At 60.9% G+C, this 27573-nt stretch overlaps 1 protein-coding gene and 1 long non-coding RNA gene across 8 annotated transcripts in view; both read left to right on the top strand.

Moving 5' to 3' along the window:
• PTPRE (protein tyrosine phosphatase receptor type E) overlaps positions 1 to 23690 on the top strand; it is an 84730-nt gene extending 61040 nt beyond the window's left edge. For 6 of the 7 annotated variants that reach the window (XM_084904464.1, XM_084904470.1, XM_084904466.1 and 3 more), the window contains 16 exons: positions 2953 to 3089; positions 7516 to 7606; positions 9554 to 9630; positions 10369 to 10405; positions 10831 to 10928; positions 15950 to 16069; positions 16593 to 16756; positions 17497 to 17632; positions 18136 to 18285; positions 18567 to 18660; positions 19484 to 19560; positions 20775 to 20909; positions 21293 to 21418; positions 21802 to 21968; positions 22463 to 22598; positions 23338 to 23690. In XM_084904464.1, the coding sequence (XP_084760590.1) occupies positions 2953 to 3089; positions 7516 to 7606; positions 9554 to 9630; positions 10369 to 10405; positions 10831 to 10928; positions 15950 to 16069; positions 16593 to 16756; positions 17497 to 17632; positions 18136 to 18285; positions 18567 to 18660; positions 19484 to 19560; positions 20775 to 20909; positions 21293 to 21418; positions 21802 to 21968; positions 22463 to 22598; positions 23338 to 23412 (1820 nt within the window). In that variant the 3' untranslated portion in view covers positions 23413 to 23690. The remainder of the gene's footprint in view (positions 1 to 2952; positions 3090 to 7515; positions 7607 to 9553; positions 9631 to 10368; positions 10406 to 10830; positions 10929 to 15949; positions 16070 to 16592; positions 16757 to 17496; positions 17633 to 18135; positions 18286 to 18566; positions 18661 to 19483; positions 19561 to 20774; positions 20910 to 21292; positions 21419 to 21801; positions 21969 to 22462; positions 22599 to 23337) is intronic. The other variant, XM_084904467.1, reaches the window with a different exon arrangement.
• An 868-nt stretch (positions 23691 to 24558) lies between these two features.
• Positions 24559 to 26077, top strand: LOC311632793. Its single transcript, XR_014796827.1, has 2 exons — positions 24559 to 24784; positions 24829 to 26077. It is a non-coding gene; the product is annotated as an uncharacterized lncRNA (long non-coding RNA).
• The last annotated feature ends 1496 nt before the right edge of the window (positions 26078 to 27573 follow it).

The raw sequence follows: 27573 nt of genomic DNA, 5'->3' as shown, positions 1-27573 counted from the left end.
CCGCCGGCGGGCTGACGGGGGCCGGGGCGCGGACCGGGGTCCCGGGGTCCACCCCGGGGGCCCTCACACCAGGACCCGGTGCCCGACAAGCCCAGTGGGGTCTGATGCGCCCACACGCCGGGGGCCGTGGTCCGGGATACGGGACAAGCCAGGGTTCAGGGTCCGGTGCTTGGACCCGCCGAGCCAGGGGCTCCCTCTGCACAGTGCCCTCCCTCCGGGAGCCCTGGTACCCGGGACCGGGAGGCAGTGCCTTTTCAAAGCCCCCTCCCTGCGGAGCAGGGCTCTGAGGGGTGCGGCTGGCACCCCGGGGTCCTGACCGGTGGGCAGGCGTTTCAGAGCGCCTCGCAGACCTGCTTGCGGGGGGGGGGGGGGGGGGGGGGGGGTTCAGCGGAGACTCCGAGGGGCTCCTGGCCGTGCCGGGAGGGGCCAGCAGGGGGTGTCGGACCGGAAGGATGGGTCTGGGGGCGTTTCCCTCCGCCCAGGCCTCAGTGGTCACTGCTACTGAGAGGCCATGGTTGTCTGGCCGCCCCTCGAGGTGCACAGAGCAGTGAGGCTTCTCCGTGGGTGCCCGGCTCCTTCAGCCGGCGGCTGCGGAAGCTCTGTGGTTTGGGGAGCAAGCGTACAGCCTGTCAGGCTTCAAGGGGGATTGCAAAGCACTCCTTCTCCCGCAGCCCCCAGCCCCCAGCTCCCTCCTCCCCCAGCTCCCAGCCCCCAGCTCCCAGCCCCCTTCTCCCCCAGCCCCTCCAGCCCCTCCAGCCCCCAGCTCCCTCCTCCCCCAGCTCCCTCCTCCCCCAGCTCCCTCCTCCCCCAGCTCCCAGCCCCCAGCCCCCTTCTCCCCCAGCCCCCAGCCCCTCCAGCCCCCAGCTCCCTCCTCCCCAGCCCCCAGCCCCCAGCCCCCAGCCCCCTTCTCCCCCAGCCCCTCCAGCCCCCAGCTCCCTCCTCCCCCAGCTCCCTTCTCCCCCAGCCCCCAGCCCCCTTCTCCCCCAGCCCCCAGCCCCTCCAGCCCCCAGCTCCCTCCTCCCCCAGCCCAGTGCGGGGGCGTGACCTGAGTGGGTGATAATGTGGCCTCCAGGTCACCTTCCTGGAGGCTGAGGGAGTGAGGAGGCTGTGAGGGGAGGAGGCTGTGGAAGGGAGGAGGCCGTGGGGGCGGGGGGGCGGGGGGGAGGCTGAGGGAGGGAGGAGGCTGTGAGGGGAGGAGGCCGTGGAAAGGAGGAGGCCGTGGGGGGGGCAGGCCGTTGGGTGGGGGGAGGCTGAGGGAGGGAGGAGGCTGTGGGGGGAGGAGGCTGTGGAAGGGAGGAGGCCGTGGGGGCGGGGGGGCGGGGGGGAGGCTGAGGGAGGGAGGAGGCTGTGAGGGGAGGAGGCCGTGGAAAGGAGGAGGCCGTGGGGGGGGCAGGCCGTTGGGTGGGGGGAGGCTGAGGGAGGGAGGAGGCTGTGGGGGGAGGTGGCCCTGGGGGAGGAGTCCCTGGGAGGGAGGAGTCTGTGGGGGGAGGAAGGTGTGGGAGACTGGGTCCTTCTGCAGCCTGGGTGTCGGGAACAGCCTGGGGCAGGCCGTGGCTGGGCCCAGAGCCGCTGCCCTGCAGGCGGGCAGGTAGGGACAGGCCCTGAGCAAGCGAAACAGCAAGGTTACCATGGTGACCTTGTCTCGCTCCAAACTGTGGGTGCCCTTTGCTGCCCATCACCCTTTTCCTTGTCTTTCTTTTTTTTTAAAAAAAAAAAAAAATGTGGTTATATGGATCTCAGAGAGGAAGGGAACGGGAGAGATAGAAACATCAATGATGAGAATCACTGATCTCCTGCCGCCTGCACACCCCACACTGGGGATCCAGCCATAACCCAGGCCTGTGCCCCGACCGGGAATCAAACCGTGACCTCCAGGTTCATAGGTGGATGCTCAGCCCCTGAGCCACACCAGCCGGGCAGCCTTCTCCTTTCCAATGCCCCTTGCCTCACCCACCACCTCCCTCCAAAAAAAATCAAAACCCACCCTAGCCAGTTTGGCTCAGTGGATAGAGCCTCGCCCTGTGGACTGAAGGGTCCCAGGTTTGATTCCAGTCAAGGTCACATGTCTGCACTGTGGGCTCAATCCCCAGTAGGGGGTGTCTTGGAGGTAGCCGATAGATGAGTCTCTCTCATCGTTGATGTTTCTGTCTCTCCCTCTCCCTTCCTCTCTGAGATCAATAAAAAAAATACATATTTTGCCGAAACCGGTTTGGCTCAGTGGTAGAGCGTCGGTCTGTGGACTGAAGGGTCCTGGGTTCGATTCCGGGCAAGGGCATGTACCTTGGTTGCGGACACATCCCTAGTAGGGGGTGTGCAAGAGGCAGCTGATTGATGATTCTCTCTCATCGATGTTTCTAACTCTCTATCCCTCTCTCTTCCTCTCTGTGAAAAATCAATAATATATATATATATATATATATATATATATATATATATATATATTTTTTTTTTTTTTTTTTTTTTTTTTTTTTTTTTTAAATACATATTTTTTAAAACCCAAAACTTGGAGCTCTGGGGGTTTGACCAGCAGGACTGAGGAAGGGCGTGGCCTGCTGATTTCAGTCTGAGCTGAGCTTGCTTCCAAAACCCAGGACCACCGTCCCTCGTGCCGGCCTGGAGGCTGCGGGGCGGCTGCCGGACCTTCCATGGAGGGGGCAGGGGCTGGAGGGAAGGCGGGTGGCTGGGTGTGGGTGGGGTGGGGCGCAGGGAAGAGAAGGCGTCTATGGTTTCTGAGAGCGGGTGATGGGCACCCTGGCCCTTAGAAGGGGTGCGGTGTCCTCTGACCCGGGACCTCTGCCTTCAGCTGCTCAGGCCGGGGGCCAGGCCCGGAGGCCCGACAGGAACGGGTCCGCCAGCTGCGGCTGCTCCGGCCACGCTGCCGGCCAGTCTGGCTGATGGCTTGCCCGCCCGCCCGAGTCCCGCTGAGCGGCCGTGTGTCTCTCGCCCCCGCAGAGCAGCAGAGGGTGATGCTTCTCAGCCGGTCCCCGTCGGGGCCCAAGAAGTACTTCCCCATCCCGGTGGGCCGCCTGGAGGAGGAGATCCGGGCCCGCTCGGCCGACGACGGCAAGATGTTCCGCGAGGAGTTCCACGTGAGTGGGGCCGCCCGGGGCCGGGCCGGGCCGGTCAGGGCGGGGGGCTGCCCCGGACTCCCGCCTCCCTGAGGACACGGTCCCCCAGGACTGGCTGGGCCCCGTCCTTCTCAATCCCCGCACTGACTGACGCCCGTTCCTCGTTTATGACACGTCACGGAGAGGCGGCGTGCGTGAAGCCTCCTTCTGGCCCGAACTCCGAAACCCAGTGACAGAGACACTGGTCCCAGGCCTGGAGGACCGGGCCCGGAGGCCACAGTGTAATCGTTTCCCATTGGAGCCGTGGGCATCCCCAGCGTCACCGATAAACGTGATTCTCTTAGGAAAGGAAGCCATGGGCCTCCGGGCCCGGGCATCTGATAGTGGTGGAGAGCTGGGAGGACCAGTTTGTTACTATGGGGACCGTACCAGCATCACAGGGCAGTCAAATTGTGGGGGCCACCTGGAGGGAGACCTCTGCCCCAACAGCTTTTGAAAAAATATTTTTTTATTGACTCAGAGAGGAAGGGAGAAGGGGAGAGAGAGAGAAACATCAATGATGAGAGAGATCCAATACCTCCTGCACCCTCCCCACACACACACACACACACACTGGGGACCAAGCCTGCAATCCAGGCTTGTGCCCTGACTGGGAATCAAACCGTTGACCGCCTGGTTCATAGATCGATGCCCAACCCTGAGCCACATTGGCCAGGCCCAAGCTCTTTGGCGTCTGTTGGAGTCCGTGTAACCTAAGGTTTTGCTTGTTTCCTCGGGTGAATGCTTCTTGGGTGGAGTGCCTCCATGAACTTAGCAATGGCAGCAGCTGAGATGGATTTGACCAGCTGGTATGGTCCCTGGGGTAACAAACTGGTCCTATGAACTCTCTGCCAGAAAAACAAGTACAGCAAGGACACCTGCCCTGGCATTGTTAATTTAAAAAAAAAAAAAAAATTGTATTGATTTCAGAGAGGAAGGGAGAGGGAGAGAGAGACCATCAATGATGAGAGAAGATCATTGATCAGCTGCCTCCTGCACGCCCCACACTGGGGATCAAGTCCGCAACCCGGGCCTGTGCTCTGACCTTCCAGTTCATAGGTTAATGCTCAACCACTGAGCCACGCTGGCTGGCTGTTAAATGTGTATTTAGTGTCCTATGAACTGAGAACCAAATAGACAGCTGGCTAGATAGATAGAAGGTAGATAGATAGGTAGACAGATAGAAGGTAGGTAGGTAGGTAGATAGATAGATAGATAGATGGATAGAAGGTAGATAGGTAGACAGATAGATGGTAGGTAGGTAGATAGATAAATATTGTAGATAGATAGATGGTAGGTAGGTGGTAAATGTAGAGGTGGGCAGGCAGAGAGACACTGGTGAGTGTTGGGTTTTGCCCTTCGTGCTTATCCCTTGGGTTTTATCTTCCGAGTACATGGCCCCGGCGGCCTGTTGGGTGTGGAATAGGATGGGTTCCCCGCAGGACGGCCGCCCGGCCCGGCCCTGCCTGTCGGCCGTGGCCCTGGCACATCAGTCAGTGACCGGACGCCAGCTCCCTCCGGTGGGGGGGTGCGAGGGGGCCTGGTGCCCTCCCGCTCCCCCGGAGGCTGAGGCAGGGCCCCGTGGAGCGTGCCCAGCGGAGGCTGTGCAACTGTTACCTCGAAAGATGACGCGCCGCCCACCGCACGCTCCGCCGTCTGCACCGAAGCCACCGGGGTGCCGGGAGGCGGTGACACATTTCACCGTACTTACTTTCTCTATTTCTTTCTCCAAGCCTCATCTGCACTCTCTTCCTTCCTCTTCGGCGTTTCCCTGTGTCCCCTTTCTGGAGAAATTGGGTCATATTGGAAAAGAGCTCCAAGCAGCGTTGTTTTGCAAGCTCTCCCACAGATAAGAGCAGCTACTTCTCCATTCTCAAAATAGTCCTGCAGTTCCCAGTGACCAGGCCTCTCCTCCCTCCCCCGCCATCCCCGGCTCTGGTCTCTCCCTGTCCCAACTGGTGTGGGCTCTGAGTCAGGACCCACAGCCCTGCCCCCACCGCAGGTACGTGCCACCGAGGAGCAGGCACTGGAATCAAGGTCAGGCAGGCCGGCGAGGCCTGGCCCCAGGCACAGGAGGGGAGGAGCCGCCAAGCCAAAACACTGTCCTGGGAAAAATAACACTTTAATGTGACATTTTCCGCCTGCCATCCAACTTGTAAGCAATAACAGATTGCTGGGGCCAGTGTTCCCTGCCGCTCCAGGCTCCGGTTGGCTTGTGACCACACCTCCCTGGGCGGGTCCTTACTTTAAAGTTTCTTTTTTCCCGTCATTATGGATTCTTTGCATTTATTTTGATTTTTTTTAATCATTGCATTTGCATATTACTTTATTTTGAATCCTGAGGCTCTCGGGGGGAGGGGGGCGCCCCTTTCAATTTTGCACCCAGGACCGGTGCCTCGCTCTCCTGGACCCCGCCCCGCCCTGCCATTGGCAGCCTCCCGGGGAGAGGGGGTCCCTCTGTCCAGTGAAGGGCAGGTGGGCAGAGGGCAGAGGGGAGAGAGAGCGTGGGCTTGAGTCTATCGGCGTGGAGCCGGGTCCTGGCTCGGGGACTGGCCGGGCTTCGTGACCCCAGGTGCTCTCCTCTCCGGTGAGGGGCGGCGGTGCCCTCAGCCCCTCCTCATCCCACCCCTCCCCTGAGAGCAGCGGGGCCACCGGCACCAGCCCCTCCTGGCTCTGAAGGTGGATAAGCTTGGGGAGGGCTCTGCCCGCTTCCTCCTCTTTTCTCATCCGCTGCCCTGAGCTTCTCCCCCGAAAATTGGAGGGGAGACCGTCGGTCTCCGAGGAGGGGGTCCCCATGAGGGTGGGCACTTGAGCATTGCTGAGCTGAGCTTGTAGAGGATACAGAGGGGCGGGGGCGTGGAGCTGCCCAGGTCTGCCTTCGGCCAGCCTGGAGGGGATCTCTGCCTCAGTTTCCTCACCTGGGAAATGAGGGCGCCCCCAGCCCCATGAGGTTTCCGTAAGTAACCTGCGAAAGAGTGAGGCGTGCCCAGCTGGGCCCAGGGTGCCACAAGGTTCTGGGGGGGCCTTCCGCCTGCAGCCCCTGCCCCCCACAGGGGTACGCTGTCCTAGCCGCGTCTGTGAGTGCCCCCCGCCCGGGCCAGGAGCCCCCTCCAGACGCTCTTGCCAGCGCCTCTGTTCGGGCGGGTGCTGTGGAGGCACAGGGAGGTGCCGGCGAGGGTTCCGCACAGGACACACACACACACACACACACACACACACACACACACACACATATACACACACACATACACACACACATACACACACATATATATATATACACACATATACACACATATACACACACACACATACACACACACATATACACAGACACACATACACACACACACACACACACACACACACACACACACACGAGGCTGCACCGTCCCGGGCTCACCGGGGCAGCCCACGCCTGGCTCCGTGTCTGTCCTCAGTGAGCACACGCCAGCTCAGGCACACAGTCATGGGGATGAAATCTCCTCGCAGACAGACAGACAAACCCTCTCTGCCACTGACACACCGGACAGTGAATCACACGGTGTGGCTGAGCCAGCGCTATGGGTACGGCTCACGCCTGGCGCTGCGGCTGACCCGGCTCCCAGTTCCCCTGCGCCAGGGCTGCGAGCCGCTGGCGAGGGGAGGCCGGGCGGGCTGGGGCAGGCAGAGTGCAGGGCAGCTCAGTGCGGGCGGGCAGGCGGGCGGGCGGGTGGCCGGTCCCTCCCCGGCTGGAGCCGGGCTGGGTGGCAGGAGCAGGAGCACTTAGTTCCTCTCCCAGCGCCGCTCTGTGCGCCCACGGAGCTGTACGGCACCCTGACTCCACCCGGCAGATGCCAGGCCGCACTGCTGGGTGCCAGGGCCAGGAGCGTCCCGCCACCCTGGCCCTCCTGCCACCACCCCTCCCCCCCACCCCCCCTCCCCGCAGCCGCCTCACCTTCCCAGGATTCCCAGGAAGGCGGAGGCTTCTGGGGCTTTTTTCTTTTGAATTCACTGTTTAACAGGCATTTTAGGGTCACAGAAAACTGACCAGGAAGTGGCAGGTGCTGGCACACCGTTCCCAACAACCAGCCCACTGCTTTAGCGCTACATTGTTACAACTGATGAGCCAGTAGTGACTTGTTACAGTTGTCCTGCCAATAGTGACTTGTTACAATTGATAAAGCAATAGTGACTTGTTACAGTTGATAAACCAATAGTGACATGTTACAAATAATGAGCCAATAGTGACTGGTTACAGTTGTCCAGCCAGTAGTGACTTGTTAGTACAGTTGTCCAGCCAATGGTGACTTGCTACAATCAATGAGGTGACGGGCAGGGGTTGGACCTGAGACCTGTTTCCCAGGGAGGCCGACAGAGCTCGGTGCCGGGATTGATCACATGTAGTGTCTCCTCTGTTTTCTTCCAGTCGCTGCCGTCCGGACACACGCAAGGAACCTTCGAGCAGGCCAATAGAGAAGAAAACAGGGACAAGAACAGATACCCCAACATCCTTCCCAGTAAGATCCCACTGTTTCTGCATGGCTGGGGGCCTTGTGACTAAACTCCGAATTCCCTCGCAGCTCCAGGGGACGGTGCGTGTCGCTCTGAGTGACGTGACGAGCCGGGCGCTGGGAGAGCAGAGCCCGTGTCGGGGCAGCTGCTGGGAGCTCGCACCCGGCCTCCGGGCCCCGGTGTGCCCCACGGCACAGGCAGCCTGGGCCGGCGAGGGTCTGGCTGTGAGCCTGAGGCCGGGCTGCCCGGGTTCAGTAGGGGGCCGCCACACTGTCAGGCAGGGCCCCTCCTATCCGATCAGGTCCTGGGCCCCAGCCAAGGCCTTGGCTCTTGGCCACCAGCAGCATGTCCCCTGGACCAAGGGCAAAGAGGACGAAGGAGGAACACGTGGGGTTGTGGGAAGGCGCCCAGTAAACCCGGTTTCACCCAACAGCTAAGCACTGCCGCGGGCTGGAGTGCGGGCGCCAGGGCGTGCAGGGCAGGGCGGGAACACGTCTGTGCAGAGGCACCGATGGCTGGGCCATGCCCCAGGGTGACCTTCAGAGCCAGCCTGGCTGCCAAGACAACCCCACAGTCACACAGCCCCCCCCCTCCCCTCACACACACACACACACACACACACACACACACACACACCACTCACGCAGAGCACACCTGTCAGCCCCCTCGGGAACATGCTTGTCCCGCAGGCTGGAACCTCCCGGGCAGGGGCCCTCAGCCCAGGTCTGTGCGAGTCCTGCTGACCCTCCTCTCTGGGCAGACCTGGAGGATGAGGTTGGGTCTGTGGTTCTAAACCCCAGATCCGATGCCCGCTCGGCCAGAGAGACAGTAGTCCCCCTCTTGGGAAGCCTGGTAGAGTCCCCAAAAGTCCTCGAAGCACACCTGCACGTGTCAGCCCTGGGCCCTGCTGGGGCTCAGAGAACACGGCTGTCACATGGGGTCTGCACATTCCGCCGTCCAGTGGTGTGGACACAGATTCTTCCCCCCATCTGGTCCCTCTGTGGTCACCATGGGGCCCCGGTTCTGTCCTTTGCAGAGTTTAATGCTATAGCTGGGAGGACTCTGCACAGTCAGATACAGTAGCTGAGAGGACTCTGTGGGGTCTGAGGCTGTGGCTGGGAGGACTCTGCGGGTCTGAGACTGTAGCTGGGAGGACTCTGCGGGTCTGAGGCTGTAGCTGGGAGGACTCTGCACAGTCATATACAGTAGCTGGGAGGACTCTGTGAGGTCTGAGGCTGTAGCTGGGAGGATTCTGTGGGGTCTGAGACTGTAGCTGGGAGGACTCTGGGATCTGAGACTGTAGCTGGGAGGACTCTGCACAGTCAGATACAGTAGCTGGGAGGACTCTGCACAGTCAGATACAGTAGCTGGGGGGACTCTGCGGGGTCTGAGACTGTAGCTGGGAGGACTCTGCGGTCTGAGGCTGTAGCTGGGAGGACTCTGGGATCTGAGACTGTAGCTGGGAGGACTCTGGGATCTGAGGCTGTAGCTGGGAGGACTCTGTGGGGTCTGAGGCTGTAACTGGGAGGACTCTGTGCATCTGAGACTGTAGCTGGGAGGACTCTGCGGGTCTGAGGCTGTAGCTGGGAGGACTCTGCACAGTCATATACAGTAGCTGGGAGGACTCTGTGAGGTCTGAGGCTGTAGCTGGGAGGATTCTGTGGGGTCTGAGACTGTAGCTGGGAGGACTCTGCACAGTCAGATACAGTAGCTGGAAGGACTCTGCACAGTCAGATACAGTAGCTGGGAGGACTCTGTGGGGTCTGAGGCTGTAGCTGGCAGGATTCTGCGGGTCTGAGGCTGTAGCTGGGAGGACTCTGCACGATCTGAGGCTGTAGCTGGGAGGACTCTGTGGGATCTGAGGCTGTAACTGGGAGGACTCTGCGGGTCTGAGGCTGTAGCTGGCAGATGTAGTTTCCTGCTCCTGATATTGTGGTGTTTTTTTAAAACAGATGATCATTCCAGGGTGATTTTGAGCCAAGTGGATGGAACTCCCTGTTCGGACTACATTAACGCTTCGTACATAGATGTAAGTCCTCCGTGCTCCTTCCCGGGCCAGCATGCCCACCTGGGCCCTGAGTCATGGCCCCCGTGCTTCCTTCTGGGTCCGGGGAGGTAACTGTCCCCACTGGGCGGCGCGGCCACACACGGAGAGCACGGAGCGCCCGCACCTTTGAATCAGTATCTGCGCTTCGTTTCCAAGACACACAGGTGCCGCCTGGCCGGTTTGGTCGGTGGACAGAGTGTCGGCCTGGGGACCAAAGGGTCCTGGGTTTAATTCCAATCACGGGCACGAATCTCGGTGGTGGGCTCCTCCCTGGCCTGGGGCCTGGTCAGGGCTCATGCAGGAGGCAGCCGATCGATAGTTTCTCCCACATCAAGTTTCTCTCGGTCTCTCCCTCTCTCTTCCACTCCTTCTAAAACCAATGGAAAGATATCCTCGGGTGAGGAGTAACACGAAAAAAGAAACAGGCACCAAGGATGTTTGTTAAGGCTTGTTTATGTAACTGATAAAATAGAGCACCCAGAGGATTATTACGGATCCATTTTAATTGAACCTTAAAAGATAATTTAATATAAGATATAAAATTATCTAAGAATAGAATATAAGAGAACTTATCTGCATAAACCAGTTAAATATGTGTGTGTGTGTGTATGTGTGTGTGTGTGTCTACTCATGTGTGTGTGTCGAAAGGTATTCCCAGAAAATAAAGACTAGAGAGGGACATACTTTTGAGACATTATAAATCTGTTTTTCTATTTCTAGGGTTACAAGGAGAAGAATAAATTCATAGCAGCTCAAGGTAAGCTTGTTATTGTTACTCTCTCCTCACACACACTCACACTCACACACCACATCCACGTGTGATATGAAGACTAAAACACTGAGTGGCCACAAACCACTTGGACCCGTAGTCTGCAGACCATTAGAATTCTCCTTCTAATACTGGGTCCCTGCCTGTGCCTGGCACCTGCCCAGGGACTCAGCCCCCGAGGAGTTCCCAGCTCCAGGGGGCGCGGGGAGTGTGACGGGCTGGAAGGGGCAGGCTGGGACCCGCTGGTCCCTCCAGCCCAGGCTTCTGGAATTCTGTGGGGTGCGAACTGGGTCGACCAGCCCTTATGTGCCTCAGAGAGTCGGGGAGCAGCCGTCCAGGGCCCAGGCGGTGCCTGGGGCTGGGCCACCCCGGACTTCTCCCTTGCTGACTCCAGGCTCCCCCTCCGCGTGCAGGCCCGAAGCAGGAGACAGTGAATGACTTCTGGAGGATGATCTGGGAGCAGAAGTCGGCGACCATCGTCATGCTGACGAACCTGAAAGAGAGGAAAGAGGTGAGCCGGCCCTCGGGCTGGGAAGCACTTTCTTTTTGCTGCTGGTGGCCGGGGTGGGGGCGGGGGCTGTACCACTTCCCCTTCCTGTCCGCTCCCTTCTCGCTGCAGAGAAAATTTAAAAAGCACCCCCTGGCTCACAGCATCCTTATCTTGAAGTAAATACTCCGTGTGCCAAGTAGCCGCGGAGGTGGGAAGTGAAAACCTGCAGAGAATTCTCGTGAGTGCGTTTGCCCCAAAGTGAGGACCGCTGCCAGGAAGCGAACTCTCTCGCCTGGGAAAGGTTCCCGAGAAGGGCTGCCTGGGAAAGGTTCCCGAGAAGGGCTGCCTCGCAGCCTGTTTTGTACTTTACTCAAAGGAGGAGGCTTAGGGAGGGGCCGTGAACCCCGAGGGTGGTGGATTCAGGGCGAGGGAGAAAGCGACAAGGGGAGACCTCTGGGGTTAAATGAAAAGCAAGGTAGAGAGACACATACGCCTTTTGCATTGCTGGGTTTAGGGTAGATAATAGCCAGCCGGTGTGGCTCAGTGGTTGAGCATTGACCTATGAACCGGGAGGTCACGGTTCGATTGCTGGCCGGGACACATGCCCTGGTGATGGGCTCGATCCCCGGTGGGGGACATGCAAGAGGAAGCTGATGGATGATTCTCATCATTGATGTTTCGATCTCTCCCTCTCCCTTTGTCTCTCTGAAGTAATAATAATAATAATAATAATAATAATAACAATAATAATAATAATGAACATTTGCAGCACATAGAGATGGTATTCAGGGGACCAATAACCATGAGGGGTTCTGTGCTCCCCGCTCTGGCGGGAGGTTGTGCCAATGATCTGGGAAGGGGATCGCTCCACCTTCCAAAGGTTGTTACATCGGATGCAAAATGAGCCCGAGCCAGTGTGCTCAGTGGATGGAGCGTCGGCCTGCGGACTGAAGGGTCCCAGGTTCAATTCTGGCCAAGGGCATATGCCTGGGTTGTAGGCTTGATCCCCAGTAGGGGGCGTGAAGGAGGCAACCAATCAATGATTCTCTCTCATCATTGATGTTTCTACCTCTCCTTCTTCCTTCCTCTCTGAAATCGATAAAGAAATAGATATTTAAAAAAAAAAAAAAAAGATGCAAAATTACATGGCAGGCTCAGCCAAGGGCAAACACTGACCTCTGACCAGGAAGCTACCTGCTGGGATGTGCCTACCACCAGGACCCGCTTTAGTTGGGAGTTCCATGTTCCACTGGTCACTTCCCGGGCTGTAGGGTCCTGCAGGCTGGCCGCCCGAGCTGGGCGGGTCAGTCTGTGGCCCTTGTCCCTCCACGGGGCTCACTGTTCGCGATGACCGTGCCAGGGTCCTCCCAGCTGGGGGCGGCTCTCACTCCGTGATGGGGCAGTGGCTTTTAGTGTTTTGATTTCTATCATGTTGAGCATGTGATGTGTGGGCCTCACACTGTAAGCAAAAGTGACTTCCTGCTTCTTAGCCAGACCAGAGAAATGCATTTGAAAATCAAGACATATGTTTGTTGTTGTTGTTGTTAATCCTCACCCAGGGATAGTTTTCCCTTGATTTTGAGAGAGACTGGAAGGGAGAGGGAGAGACAGAGAGAAACATCGAAGTGAGCCAAACTGGCCAGGGCAAGCTCTATTGAGTGAATGCCGAGTTATCCTGCTAATATATCTAATCAGCTGTTTCTAATTCAAGAAGTAATGTGCATTGTAAGAACTCAAAGCCTCTTCAAAGAGTTAAGTCAAATGGGCCCTCGCCAGTTTGGCTCAGAGGATAGAGCACCGGTCTGCCGACTGAGGGATCCCAGGTTCAATTCCAGTCACGGCCTTGCTGGCAGGCTCAGTCCTTGCCCTGCTGGGTGCATGTGGGAAGCAACCAATCGATATGTCTCTCTCACCCATTGATGTTTCTCTCTGTGTGTCTCTCCCTCTCCCTTCCACTCTCTCTAAATATCAATGGGAAAATATCCTCAGGTGAGGATTAACCAGATAATAATTAATTAGTTAATTAATTACCTGTGGCAAGTGCCAGCTCTGGTCTCCTGGACCGGCTCCGGCCAGTCGGGGTTGTGTGCAGGGACGCGGCTGCAGATCAGCCCCGTGCCCGGCATTCCGCCCGCGGGCTGGCACCACAGGAGGAAACAAACACAGCGGGTCAGGAGGGGCACAGAGAGCGGTGGAGCGTGAAGGGGACAGTGGTGTCCGCGGGCTGAGCCACGCGATGCGGCGGAGGGCCTGGCCGGGCCGGGCCTGTGCGCCCCGCAGACTGGGGGCAGCAATGCAGGGCCGGCCGCATGGCTCCCCGCCTGCTCTGAACCCAGAGGGCAGCCAGGACCCGGCTGACGAGTTCCTGGCAGAGAGCGTGTGTGTGTGTGTGTGTGTGTGTGTGTGTGTGTCGGGGGGTGAGGTGTGAGGGGGAGCAGCCCCCGGGGTCGAGGCCAGGACACCCGCACAGCTCACCGGGGGGGTGGTGCTGGTGCCGAGGGAGTGGTACCAACTCCAGCCAGAGGGGCAGGCGGGGCAGGGCCCTGTGCTTGTGAAACCAGAGCAACCTCCGCCCTCCCCGACCCCCCAGTGGCCACTCCCATCCCAGGCCCCCGCCCCCCCCTCCCGTGGCCACACCAGGCAGGGCGGCTAGAAATGCATTGAGGAGCTGAGGGCCAGTGGGGCATGAGGGCCGAGGGCCAGCGGGGGCTTGTCTTGAAGGAAGTGAGCGCCCTTCCAGAACGCAGGCAGCATTGGGAGCTGGAGGGAGACTTGTAGGAGGTGGGGGAACTTTCTAGCATGTTCTAACCCAGTGGTTGGCAAACCTCGGCTCACGAGCCACGTGCGGCTCTTTGGCCCCTTGAGTGTGGCTCTTCCACCAAACACCACGGCCTGGGCGAGTCTATGTTGAAGAAGTGGCGTTAGAAGAAGTTTAAGTTTAAGAAATGTGGCTCTCCAAAGAAGTTTCCATTGTTGTTGTCCTGTTGATATGTGGCTCTGCTGGCTAATGAGTTTGCCGACCGCGGTTCTAGCCCGAGGGCCACGGCGAAGGCGGCGGAAGCCGTGGAGAGGAAGGAAGGCCCACGTCCAGGCCTGGCCCCGAGGAGCTGATCTCTGCTCTGCCTCTCCTCCTCCGCTTCACTCCCTGGCAGGGCACATGGCCCCCAGGGGCCCAGGCAGCTCGGCGAAGGCCTGGGAGCAGGGTGGGGGGTGTGGGGGTGTGGGGGGCGGGCTACCCTTTGTGATGGCCCTCAGCCCGGGGTGTGGGGGTGTGGGGGTGGGAGGCCAGGGACAGCAGGGCCGGCCCAGTCATTGCAGCCCAGCCGTCTCTGAGCCACAGGAGATAGCCTCTAGCCACGATTTCCGGTTTGGGGGGTGGGTGTTTTAAAGGAGTGGGGACAGGGCCGGGCCACCCTGCTCTGTGTGGGTCCTGGAGTGACTGCAGGAGGCAGGATGCCCAGGGACACTTAGCTGCCCCCCCTTCTGGGGGCGGGGCTGGTTTACAAACAGGAAACGCCGAGACCAGAAGCTGGGGGGGGGGGGGGGTCCTGAGAGCAGGCGGCTGTGCGGGCCCCTCGGCGTTCCTCCCAGTGTCACCCGGCCTCCTCCTGGGTCTCCCCCTGTCCCCGTGTCTGAGACTCGGACAGGCCTGCCCGGTGTCCATGTCCCCGCTGCCCATGAGCTCCTTTCTCAGCGAGTTCCCTTTTTCTCGTGGCTCCCACTTCCGCTGGGGCCGCTCCCACCCCCGGCCGGGGTTGTGAAACAGCTGCTGTCACCCCCTGAGCAGTCAGAGAGAGAGCGAGGGGGGACTGCGTGGCTGAGGAGCCCCCGGATGCGGACCTCACAGGAGCTGGGGGAGGGGGGCAGGCACCCCCCGAGGGCCCAAGCACGGCCTTTCCCGGCGAGAAGCTCGGGCGGGTCCCAGGGGCCAGGAGGCTGAGCCGGGCCTGAACCAGGGACTTGGGGGGCTTGCGTCTCTGGCCGCTTTGGGGACCCCCCCGGCCGGATGTGGGAGGGGCGTCATCCCATGGTGTCACCACACAGACGGGGGCGCTGGTGAACAGCGGGGGCCTCTGAGAGGTGATTAATCCTCATGGGACTCCCCCCGGGCACCCCCGGCCGTTTCCGGACCGGCTGCCCCGTGTTCGGAGCGGTGACTGCAGAGGAGGTGCGGACAGGCCTGCGCCCCCTCGGGGTCCGGCTCGGGGCCGGCCGCTGTGGGTGCCGGGCCCCGGGCTGCCTCCTCGGGCCCTGTGGGCCCTTTGTGGCGGGGAGGGGGAGGGACAGACGGCCTCGTAGCCACGTGGCCCTGCCGGGTGCCCGTCAGCCCTGGCCTCAGAGACACGGGCGTGGCGTGGCCACGGCCTCTCCCCACGGCTGCAGCCACGTCCATCCTCAGCCAGCGGAGCCGGGCAGGGCCACGCGCTGCCCAGGGAGGGGTTTGGGGGCACAGTCCCAGGGGCTGGGTGCGGGCCCCGCGGCCTGGGGGCCCCTGTGGCAGGTTCCCGGCCCTGCAGGGCGCGGGCTCAGCAGGCGGGGTCAGTGATCCACGGCCTGGCGAACGGGTGACTGCGTCTGGGCATGGGCGTCAGCGAGGCCTTACAGGCGGGGGCTGCTCTGGGCAGCGGGGTGGCCTGGTTCCCCGTTATACGCAGACACTTCCCCGTGTTCTTGTTTGAGATCGAGAGAGAGAGAGAGAGAGAGAGAGAGAGAGATTCGTTGTTTCCCTTGCTTATGCATTCATTGGTGGCTTGTGTGTGCCCTGACCCCGGACCAGACGCACAGCCTTGGTTTATCAGGACGGCGTTCCAACCCACTGAGCCACCCAGCCGGGCCTGCCCTGCGCTTTCCCACTGCGGGCAGCTGCCAGTCTATCTCCAAGGCCCCGGGGGAGGGGGTGGAAGAGGAGGAGGCGCCTGCCCAGTGGTGACATGGAAGGTCCTGGCCGCTCGGCCACACCTGGGAGCAGGCCTGGGCCGGAGTGGGCGTGGCCACGCCAGCGCCAGGATTCGGGGTCTGAGCCGGTGCCGTCCCTCCCGCAGGAGAAGTGCTTCCAGTACTGGCCGGACCAGGGCTGCTGGACCTACGGGCACATCCGAGTGTGTGTGGAGGACTGCGTGGTGCTGGTGGACTACACCGTCCGCAAGTTCTGCATCCAGTCGGTAAGGGGGCGCTGGCTCCTGGCCGGGGAGGGGGCCCTCCATCCGGGGTGTCAGGGCCTGCGATTCTGATGGACAGAGCTCCACCCACCCCACTCTGCCCCCGCCCCAGCTCTGAACCGCCCCCAGCTCACATATTCATGCACACACACACACACACAGGCACACTCACTACATATACACAGATACACATGCACACGCACACACAGATACACACAGACACACTCATTGCATATACACAGATACATGTGCGCACACACACACACACACGCACACACACTGGTCCGGACCAGCTCCTGGGCCGGGGTAACAGCCCTGGGAGAGGCTGAGCAGCCGGAGCCTCCTCCCAGGCCACAGCATCACTGCTCCCCCCGAAGGCCTGGGGAGCGGAGGCTGCGCTGTGGGCACTTACCCAGGCCCCGGCAGAGGGGGCCCCTGCTGGCCTCGGGGGGGGGGGGTCCCCGAGCCCTGGACCGACTCCAGGGATGGGAGTGGCTGTCCCACGCACGCCCCCCTGTCCCCACAGCAGCTCCCCGACGGCTGCAGGGCCCCCCGGCTCCTATGCCAGCTGCACTTCACCAGCTGGCCCGACTTCGGGGTGCCCTTCACCCCCATCGGGATGCTCAAGTTCCTGAAGAAGGTGAAGACCCTCAACCCCGCGCACGCCGGGCCCATCGTGGTGCACTGCAGGTGCGGGGGCGGGCGGCTGGGGGGGATCGGCCAGCGGGCACCGGTGGGGGGCACCCCAGTATCTGGCACAGACAGTGCATCGTGGTGCACTGCAGGTGCGGGGGCAGGGCGGCTGGGGGGGATCGGCCAGCGGGCACCGGTGGGGGGGCACCCCAGTATCTAGCACAGACAGGCGGGCGGCATGAATGCCAGCACAGCCACAGGGCAGCGGCCCAGGGACCCCACCCGTGCATTCCGTGGTGGCACAGCCCTGGCTCCCGTGGCACATGAGGGGGCCCCGGTATCACCACAGACAAGCCGAGAGGCCAGGGATGGTCGTGGGAGTGGGGATGGAGCCCGCAGCCCGGGCCTGTGCCCTGACCAGGGATCGAGCCGCGACCTCCTGGTTCAGAGGTCGACGCTCAGCCACTGAGCCTCGCCAGCCGGGCATAGTGTGGCAGTTTTTAAAAGGCCAATTACACCAGTTGTGACTGGTAACCAGGAAAATTTATCTCAGCAACCTCGGGCAGGGCCGCCCACAGCCGCTCTTTCTGATAAGCCTGAGGAGCTTCTAGATGATTTTACCAGGATTGCGGCGCCCTCTGGTGGCCGCGCCGTAGACTTGCTCTTCTGTAACCGGAGAGGCCGGTGTGATGAGGTGCCAGCCTCCCGGGAAGGCGGGCTCTGAGGCCCTGTCGTTTGTTTGGGGGGGGAGGAGGGGGGTGTGGCTCACGGTGCGGCGTCTCCCTCTGTCCCTACAGCGCGGGCGTGGGCCGGACGGGCACCTTCATCGTCATCGACGCCATGATGGACATGATGTGCGCCGAGCAGCAAGTGGACGTCTTCGAGTTCGTGGCGAGAATCCGCAATCAGCGCCCTCAGATGGTGCAGACGGACGTGAGTCCCGCCCTCTCCCTCCCTCCCCCACCCCAGGTCCGGGTCTGAGCTCTACAGAGCCACCGGCCGCCTCTGCAGCCCTGCGCGGGCTGTCCCCGAGGGGCCGGGGGACCGTGCACAGGCTTGTGATCTTTACTCTTTTTTTAAAAAATATATATATATATATATATTTTATTGATTTTTCACAGAGAGGAAGAGAGAGGGATAGAGAGTTAGAAACATCGATGAGAGAGAATCATCGACCAGCTGCCTCCTGCACACCCCCTACTGGGGATGTGCCTGCAGCCCATGTACATGCCCCTGGCTGGAATCGAACCCGGGACCTTTCAGTCTGCAGGCCTACCCTCTATCCACTGAGCCAAACCGGTTTCGGCATGATCTTTACTCTTAAGTGTCACCGTCCGCAGCCGTTAGCCGCACTGTGTCCGGGCCTCCTCCAGCCCGGAGCGCTGCGCCGCGCTGGGCGGCTCGGACCCCAGGCCGTGCGCTCCGTCCCCCCGCAGGTGCAGTACACGTTCATCTACCAGGCGCTGCTGGAGTACTACCTGTACGGCGACACGGAGCTGGACGTGGCCTCGCTGGAGAAGCACCTGCAGGTGCTGCAGGGCGCCGCCTCGCACTTCGACAAGATCGGGCTGGAGGAGGAGTTCCGGGTGAGCGGGCGCCCGGCCGAGCAGGGGGCGGCTGCAGGGAGCTGCCTCCGGGACCCCAGCGAGGGCGGGGGGGTGGAGAGGGGGGCCTCCGTGACTCGCCGGGAGGGCGGACATGGGGCTCCTGCAGCGGGCAGCGGCCGGGCGGCCGGGGAGAGTGTCCGCACACTTTTCCTGCCGAGGCCCCGGGGGTCTGGAGCCGGAGGCGCCCGGTGCCCGGTGCCCGGAGGCTGAGTGGGCAGGAGCGGGAGTGAGTAACTGCGGTTGGTGCTTTGTGGCTGCAGAAGCTGACGAACGTCCGGATCATGAAGGAGAACATGCGGACGGGCAACCTGCCGGCCAACATGAAGAAGGCCCGGGTCATCCAGATCATCCCGTGTACGTGTACCGCCGGCTCGGGCGGGGCGGGCGGGGCGGGCGGGGCGGGTGGCCCGGAGGCTCCAGCCCTGAGGTTCACGACCTTCCCGCTCTGTCCCCCAGGCCCAGGGCAGGGCCCCCTCTGGCCTCGGGCTCCCCGGCCCCACCAGGAGAAAACACCCACTGACGGGCCCCGTGTGGGGCAGACGTGGGCGCGGAGCTGGGGTGGGGGGGGACTTCCCAGCCGCGAGAGCATGACTCAGGGCTCCCGGTTCTGCATTCCATGGGCCTCCCCAGCCTGGGCGAGGCCGGGCACCCTCACCCAGAGCGGGAGCGCCACCCCCAGGCCGGGTGGCAGACCTGGGAGCTCAGCGGAGACCCTCCAAGAGAAGGGCCAGGCTGGCCTGCAGGGCTTGGGTGAGGGGGCCGAGCACTGGGCCTCCATGATCGGAGGGACCAGGAGGCCGGGCTACCTCGAGCAGAGGAGTGTCCTTCAGACCCCCCTCCCGGGGGACCCCCCCGGACACCAGCAGGCACAGACTCGCCGGGGCCACACTGCGCAGGAAGTGCGTGGCGACCGTCCCGGTCACTTCCTGCCTCAGACGCCGAGTCCTTGTGGCCGGGACGTCCCCGCCGGCTCCTCTGGGCTGCCCCCCGGCCCACCCCCCATCGGCCCCGCAGACGCAGTGTTTGCACGCTCCTGTGCGGATAGGGATGGTCTCAGGTCATGACATGTGGAACCCGTGTCCAGGCGGCTTTCCTAACGTCACTCTGATGTTACTAGTGCGTGTCTGTGGGGCTGGGGGGCGGACGGGCTCGCTGACCATGGGCTTGCCGCCTGCAGATGACTTCAACCGCGTGATCCTGTCCATGAAGCGGGGCCAGGAGTACACGGACTACATCAACGCCTCCTTCATCGACGTGAGTGCGCCCCCCCGCCCCAGAGGAGCTCCCCATCCCGTCAGACGGCTGGGCCTGCCCCCCAGACCCAGCCCTCCCTGGGAATTCCTGTTAGAGAAGATGGACGCTGAGCGTGGGGAGGAGGAGGTGGCCGCGGCCAGACCCTCCGGCGCTTTTCTGTTCCGCCGTCACGTGAGGCAGTTTCCTTCCGCCGCTGTCCCCGGCGGGTGCCCCCGGATGCTCCGGCGGTTCTGGGACACCTTCCCGCACGCAGGACAGCGCCGGCGGGAAGCTGGGCCGGGCCGGCTAGGACAGCGGTGCACAAACCGCGGCTCGCGAGCCACGTGCGGCTCTTAGGCCCCTGGAGTGTTCCAATGCCACTTCTTCAAAATAGACTCGCCCAGGCCGAACACCGGCTTCTGCGCACGGGCCAGGAAGTTCCGATCGCACTGTAGGTGCGCGCCCACACGTGGCACTTTGTGGGAGAGCCACACTCAAGGGGCCGGAGAGCCACCTGTGGCTCTCGAGCTGAGGTTTGCCAACCACGGGGCTAGGATGTCTGCTGGCCGAGGGGAAACTGTGCCAAAGGTCCCTGGGGGCGCGTGGAGGGACCGGGAAGTTATAGCTAGCCCCTCCCAAAGGAGAGGGAGGGAAGGAGAGAGGGAGGGAGGAAAGGAGGGAGGGAAGAGGGAGGGAGGGAGGGAGGGAGGAGGGAGGGAGGGAGGGAGAGAGGGAGGGAGGAAAGGAGGGAGGAAAGAGGGAGGGAGGGAAGAGGGAGGGAGGGAGGGAGAGAGGGAGGGAGGGAGGGAGGGAGGGAGGGAGGGAGGTTTTGGTTTTCCTTTTCTAACTCTGCACCTGGTCCTTTGCACAACCGCAGTGCTGACTTAACCGGACGCCCGGCCACTCGGAGAGTCAAAGCCCCCGGGCGCCCCCAGGTGGCCGCAAGCGCGGGGCAGGGCGCGGGCGCCATTCAGTGGCCTGGTTTTCCATTCCCGCCACCATGTGCCAGGGCTCCAGGTCCTCCCACCCTTGGCCACTCTCACTGCCGTCCGCCTTCCCATTAGAGCCGCATGGCCGTCTGGTCTGCGGAGGGCGCGGGCGCCCCAGTCTGGCCCCGCCGTGCGGTCCTGCTGGCCCCGGGTGCAGTCCCGGTCTGGCCCCCTCCGTGCGGGACCCCGCTGGCCCCGGTGCAGCCAAGGGGCAGTCGGCCATAATCGTGCATTCCGCTCCCGCAGGGCTACCGGCAGAAGGACTACTTCATCGCCACGCAGGGGCCGCTGGCGCACACGGTGGAGGACTTCTGGCGGATGGTGTGGGAGTGGCGCTGCCACACCATCGTGATGCTCACCGAGGTGCAGGAGCGAGAGCAGGTGAGGCTGCCCGGCCGGCACTGCCCACCCCGGTCCTACCCGACCGGTGCCAGGGCCTCACTGCAGATCACCTGCTCTCCAAGGGGAGGCCCAGCCACAGCCACCGAGAGGGGCTGGCGCTGCACAAGGTCTCATTCTACCCTCCCTCCGCCCCTCCTTCCCTCCCTTCCTCCCTTCCTTCCTTCCAGACAAAGCATGTTAAACGGAAACACTCTTCTCTGTGTGCTGTGATCTTGTTTCCAGGCAGACCCTCTGCTCACTCACACACATCATTGTAGAAATTCAAAAACTATGTCACACCATTGGAGAGCGGTCCTGCATCACGGAGTTAAAACGCTGGCAGCCAGCTGGTCATTAGGAGACTCACATTCTGTCCCCCCCAGGACAAGTGCTACCAGTACTGGCCGGCGGAGGGCTCCGTGACGCACGGCGACATCACCATCGAGATCAAGAGCGACACCCTCTCCGAAGCCATCAGTGTCCGGGACTTCCTGGTCACCTGCAACCAGGTACTGCGCCTGCCCTCGGAGTCCGCCCATCTAGGCTCCTCCCGCCCTTTCTGGGGCCCCGGGGAGGTCAGGGCCCCCCGTGATCTGGCCTGGCCTCAGGCACCACGGCAGGGGCTCCGGGGACAGAGCTGGCCTGGCCTCAGGCACCGCGGCCAGGGGCTCCGGGGACAGAGCTGGCCTGGCCTCAGGCACCGCGGCCAGGGGCTCTGGGACGCCTCTGCATGTCCTGCTTCCCAGTTGAAGGAAGCGCGGCCAGCCTGCCCCTGGGCGACCGCAGTGGACACAGCCCCACCGAACCCTCAGGGCGGCCTGCGGTGCCTGAGGCCCGGGGGCAGGTGGCCTGGGGCCTCCCCAGGGGCAGCACTGAGATGCCCTCCCCACAGCCCCTGGCCCGCCAAGAGGAGCAGACCCGCGCCGTCCGCCAGTTCCACTTCCACGGCTGGCCCGAGGTGGGCATCCCGGCCGAGGGCAAGGGCATGATCGACCTCATCGCCGCCGTGCAGAAGCAGCAGCAGCAGACGGGCAACCACCCCATCACCGTGCACTGCAGGTGAGCGCCCCCTGCTGGCCGCGCGCCACCCCACGGCTCCCCGCGCGGAGTGTCTCCGGCTGCATCTCCCACCCTCACCTCCTCCTGCTCGCACGCACACGCCACTTTACATAAATGCCACGGATGCATTTTGCAGGAGGGGTTAGGATCCTACTCAAATGCACACTGCTTGTGCCTCAGAAGCCATCGAAGAACCCCCAACACTGCTCAGAGACCCGCTCCTGCACTTTGAAAAGACCACTTGCCCAGGTTGCGGGCGGGCTCGATCCCCAGTAGAGGGTGTGCAGGAGGCAGCCCGTGGGTGATTCATCCCTGATGTTTCTCTCTCTCCCTTCCTCTCTGAAATAAAGGAAAGGTCACACTTCCCTCCTCCCCACCATGGGCCGCAGCAGCGATGTGTGGGTGGCCCCGTCCCATTGCCTCCCCTCCCCACTGCCCCCCCACCCACCGCCCAGCGGGCGGCCCTGCCTGAAGCCTCTCTCCCCTCTCCGCAGCGCCGGGGCGGGCCGCACTGGGACGTTCATCGCCCTCAGCAACATCCTGGAGCGCGTGAAGGCCGAGGGGCTGCTGGACGTGTTCCAGGCGGTGAAGAGCCTGCGCCTGCAGCGGCCGCACATGGTGCAGACCCAGGTGAGGGCGCGGGCGGAGGGTGTGCAGACCCAGGTGAGGGCGCGGGCGGAGGGTGTGCAGACCCAGGTGAGGGCGCGGGCGGAGGGTGTGCAGACCCAGGTGAGGGCGCTGGGACCAGGAGGCCTTGACCTTCTCTGTGCGGGGAACGGCCTCACCGGGGCCCTCTGTGCCTGAACACTGACTGCGTGCCGGAGCTGTGTGTGTGCATGAGGGGCTGGGTGTTCCACACATAGGCTGCTGCGTGTCCTCTTTCTGAATGCTTCTCCTAATTATTCCAGTTTTTTTTTTTTAATTTCTTTTTTTATTTTATTTTTATTATTTTTTTATTGATTATGGTATCACATAATTGTCCTCATCCCCCCATTCCCATCCCAACCCCTCCCTACATATGCCCCCACCCCCCTGTTGTCCATGGCCACTGGCCAGGCCCATATGCACGCACACAAGTCCTTTGGTTGATCTCTGCCCCTTATCCCCACCCTCCCCTGCCTTCCCTCTGAGGTTTGACAGTCTAATCGCTGCTTCTCTTTCTCTGAGCCTGTTTTTGTTCATCAGTTTATGTTGTTCATTATTTCCTCTAGATGTGTGAGGTCATGTGATCCAAGAAATACCCTTGTAAGAACCTAAACTGAGACAAGCCATATTATGGTTATTCTGAACCATTATGGTTTGCCTCCAGTGTTTTGTTTTGTTTTGTTTTTTAATATCATTTTAATGTATTCTTGGTTTTCTTTTTCAGGAACAGTATGAATTCTGCTACAAAGTGGTACAAGATTTTATTGACATATTTTCTGATTATGCTAATTTCAAATGAGGACTCCTGCCTTAAGATATTTTTTAATTTAATGGTCAGTATATTTTGTAAAAAAAAAAAAAAAAGAAACCATGTTAATTTATTTCATAGTTGACATTAATATCCTTTCTAATGTCTTTGTATATATATATGTCCTGTTATGCTTTGAAGGCCGCCTGCCATAGAGTTGTTATGTCTTAAAAAGGCTCCCTTTTAAAAACTGGAATAATGTATTAAGGTCAGATAATGTCCCATAAAGTATATATTTCGCTAATGCCAGTAAATATTTTAATTTCTCATTAGATTCACATCATTTAATTCCTCACATGCAGCACCTATATATGTTGTAAACCGTCACAGGCCACGTGTGCAAAACGCCAAACGCAGCACTGAGCGGGCTCAGAAATCAGCTGGAAATTCGCTTTCTTAACGCTGATTGGACAGCTCTGAGCCCAGCGTTTTTTGGGAAGACAAACTCAAGTCCTCCGTCTCCACCCACGTGGTTTCCCTTTGACAATTTAAAGACCCAGAAGGCTGTGCCCGTGCAGTGAGACCTGCACGTGCCTGTGTCCCGGGCTGTGTCCGGGCCCCGGGGCCAGAGCACAGGAGAAGACCCAGGTGGTCGGTTCCGTTAGCCCACGGCTTTGGATGCAGCCAAGGCAGCCTTCCGAGCTGTGCTCCCACAGCGCCCCCTGCCGCCACGTGTGTGACGCAGGTGAATGGGTTTCTCAGGCCCGTCCATTGGCCGCAGCTGGCAGTGTGGGCAGGAGGCCTCCCAGGGCCCCAGCTCAGACCGCGTCCCACCCCAGATGTTCAGGTCCCTCGCCTGGCGCCCTCGGGAGCCAGGAGCACGCGCTTGGTAGAAGGAGCAGGAGACCCAGGTAACGATGCTTTAAACTTTCTGAGAAGCATTTTGGTACGTTAACACCCCTTGTAAAAACAGAGACTGTTTGTAAGAAAAGAAACCCTAAAATCTAGATTTATACCGTTTTTTATCAGCCCCGCGCCCTCCGCAGTGTTTCATTAGGGAAAAGAGAGGCTAGCTTATTTTTGGATGGAAATTCTGGGGAGACCTGGGACACAGGGCGATCACGACCCCTGCCGGACAGGACTGGCTTAGGGGGTTAACAAAGGGTGGGTTGGGGGGGTAGGGTAAGGAGGGGATGGACGTAGACAAGTGCAATTTGGAAGCGTGGTCTTCCTCTGGCCGCCCGGGGCCTGGCCGGTGAGCACAACCTCACACACCTGGTCTCGCTGACGGGAAGCAGCCCACCTGTGGTTTGTGGTTCGCCCGTTGCATTTCAAAGGACATCTCAGTGCCTCGTGTGACAGTCCCTGCGGGCGGATTGCACGTTGTCCTGTGTTCACTGCCTGAGCACCGTGCACCGGGCTGGCCCACGGCTGTGTCCCTACCAGTGAGCACCAGGCCCTGGGCAGGGCCGGGTTCGAAGCACAGGCCCACGGCTGTGTCCCTGCCAGTGAGCACCAGGCCCCGGGCAGGGCCGGGTTCGAAGCACAGGCCCACAGGTGGCCAGGTGCCTGCCTCTCCCCTGAGCCCCACCCACGGGCGCTGGGAAGACAGAAGCCCACCTCGGTGAGGGCTGCGGTGCCGCCGCCACAGCCTGGCCGTGCACACCGCAGGATGCCGCCCGCCGCCCGCCCCTCTCGGTACCGGACCGCACTGGGCCCGGAGGGAGACGCAGGGAGCTCTGCCAGGCAGGCCATTGGTCTTCGTTGTTAAATCCCGAGCCCAGAGTCTTCCTCTGATGGAAGGGAGGAGGCCGGGGCTCTCGCTCAGCACTGACCCTGGAACTGGAGCCTGTGACGCCGGCGGCGTGGCATTTGCTTGAGGGGCCCACGTGGGAGGGCACCGATTTGGGTCCAAATCGAGGCGCTTCCCTCGGCTTCCTCCACGCCCTCCCGTGGGCTCCCCGGCGCCTCCTGCGAGGAGACAGAGCCCCCTCAGGGCGGCCTCAGGGGAGAGGACACCATCCCGGTGTGCCCTGCAGGTGTCCCGGGCCCCCCTGTGGTCCTTCCAGTCCCAGAAACAAGGCAGAAGCCACTGTCCCCTGGGCACAGGCCCCTCCCAGCGGGGGGCAGCCTGCACCTGCCTTCCCGGGGGCCCTGTCATGCAGCCAGCTGGCCCCATGCAGCGGTCTGGGGAGCCCTCGGGACTCGCCGCCTGTCTGTGCGGCCACACGGGAACCGACCCTTCGGTCACAGGAGGCCCCTGTCCACGGCTGGTCCCCGGCGTTCTCCTGGCCCCGTTCTCCTGTGCTGCACGCAGCTGAATTCAAATGCCAAATCGACCAGAGGTCTGGTTCTCACTGTGCGCTTTGGTCACCGTGTGACTGACTTACTCTCCCCGTGCTGACGAAGGACGCAGACCGCCGGGGCCCCAGGGGGTATTTTTTACGTGTTTTTAAAGACTTTTCCTATGAGCCTGGCATCCGTGCCCACACTATTTTTTTAATGTCTGCTTACTGACACTTCTGTGTACCTACGTCGTGTTCCGTTCATGTGCAATCTTCCTATGTGTGTGTACCCCGGCGTTAGCCGCCTGGCTTCCTTGTATCACGTTTGTCATTGGATCTCGTTCTGACGCCACTGAATGTTGCTGACCTCTTTGTACCTGCAACTTGCAAGGTGGGGAACATTCCGATGAGAGGATAAATCTTTGCTTTGACTTCCAGCCTGCGTCTCGTTCTTTCTAGACCGCTGACTGTAGGGCTTCTGTGACTCCGCTAGGAGCAACCGCTCTGGCGTGCGGGGAATGGGGGCACGGTGGGCGTGGGGGCACCGTGGCCAGAGCTTGGCCCAGCGCTCAGCTGGTCCTCGGGCCTGAGTGTGCAGGCAGGAAACACGCCATCACTCGCCGTCAGGAGCCCGTGCTTTTGCTGGGGTCCGAGCAGGAGTCTGAGCTCTGAGCAGCAATGTCTCAGTCAACAAGGGTGATGACAGATGCATTAAGGCCACAGCTAGGTGGACTCAGAAAGCCTAGATGTTGCTTTTTCTCCTTAAACCGAAGCCTCACCTGCGCCCTCTGCCGCCCTCATGGCTCTGGCTGTGCCCAGCTCTCTCCACCTCGCCCACCTCACCTCCCTTCCTGCTCCTCCCCCACCACCACCCCAGCTTCCTTTCAGCATTCTAGACCCACTTGGGATCCGAGCAGATGCTTTTATTACTCGCTGTATTTCATAAAATTCATGAGTCTTAAGTTTGCCAAAAGGACTTGAAACCTTATAGTCCCGTCTCCAATCAATGTCACCTGCAGGGAAGCTCAGCTGCAGTGAAGTGCCGTTGGCTCTCCTGGGCCCTTCTCGGGGGTCTGCCTGCACTGGCTGTGACGGGTCCCCTAGGGCAGCGGCCCTCCCTCCTGCTCTAAGGTGGGGGGCAGGCCCTTCCCTGGGCTGGGTCCACCTGGAGGAAGAGGCACAGACAGGCCCTGAGGTGTGGACAGGGGAGGGGCCTCAGGCCATGCCGGTGTTCCAAGGGTTCAGGAAGTCCCCGTACGGGCCACCACTAATGCCGAGGTTCCTGTCCCAGCATTACAAAGGGTTCAGCAATCTGGAGAAAGGCTGTGCGTAGATTAAGTCAGAGTCCAGAGACGAAAGATAATTTTGAAAGGCATTGGGGGGTCAGAGGAGCTTCAGCTACAGGAGCTAAAGTGCTTAGTTCTTAGTTCTTGTCTCGGAACCCCTGCTTTTTATTAACACAATTTGTCCCAAGATGAGGTGGAAATAATACACTTCAAAGGGTATGGTTTACTGAAGCATTGTCAGATTGGGGAATAGCCCACAGCTGTTCAGGTGTTTGGCCAACAGGAGGCAACAATATGTAGATTGAGAAGCCCTGAGCTGTCTGGCAGCAAACAATCATCCTATTCAGGTTTGGGGGAACTGCCTTCCAGCGGTTCCAACAGGTGATTCCATATGTGACTCAGCCTGTTGAGCCCCCTTGTTCATCAACCTTTTGATAAAACTCTTGTAATTATGACGTGGTGGAATTGGCTTCCGGCAGGCCACATCAGTCATTCCAACCAGTGAGCCGCAGCCTCAGGAGGGGTGTGCACACATGTGTCGTGTGCATGTGTATGTGTGTGCTGGGCGGGTCTGGCCTAGAGGCAAGAGCGGGCTGGTGCCTTGAGCAAAGACTGTGCCAGACAGGCCATCCGGAGCATGA

Source organism: Pipistrellus hanaki (assembly GCF_964339955.1).
Source record: "Pipistrellus hanaki genome assembly, chromosome: 14".
NCBI lineage: Eukaryota > Metazoa > Chordata > Mammalia > Chiroptera > Vespertilionidae > Pipistrellus > Pipistrellus hanaki.
This window is presented reverse-complemented; position numbering and strand designations above follow the sequence as displayed.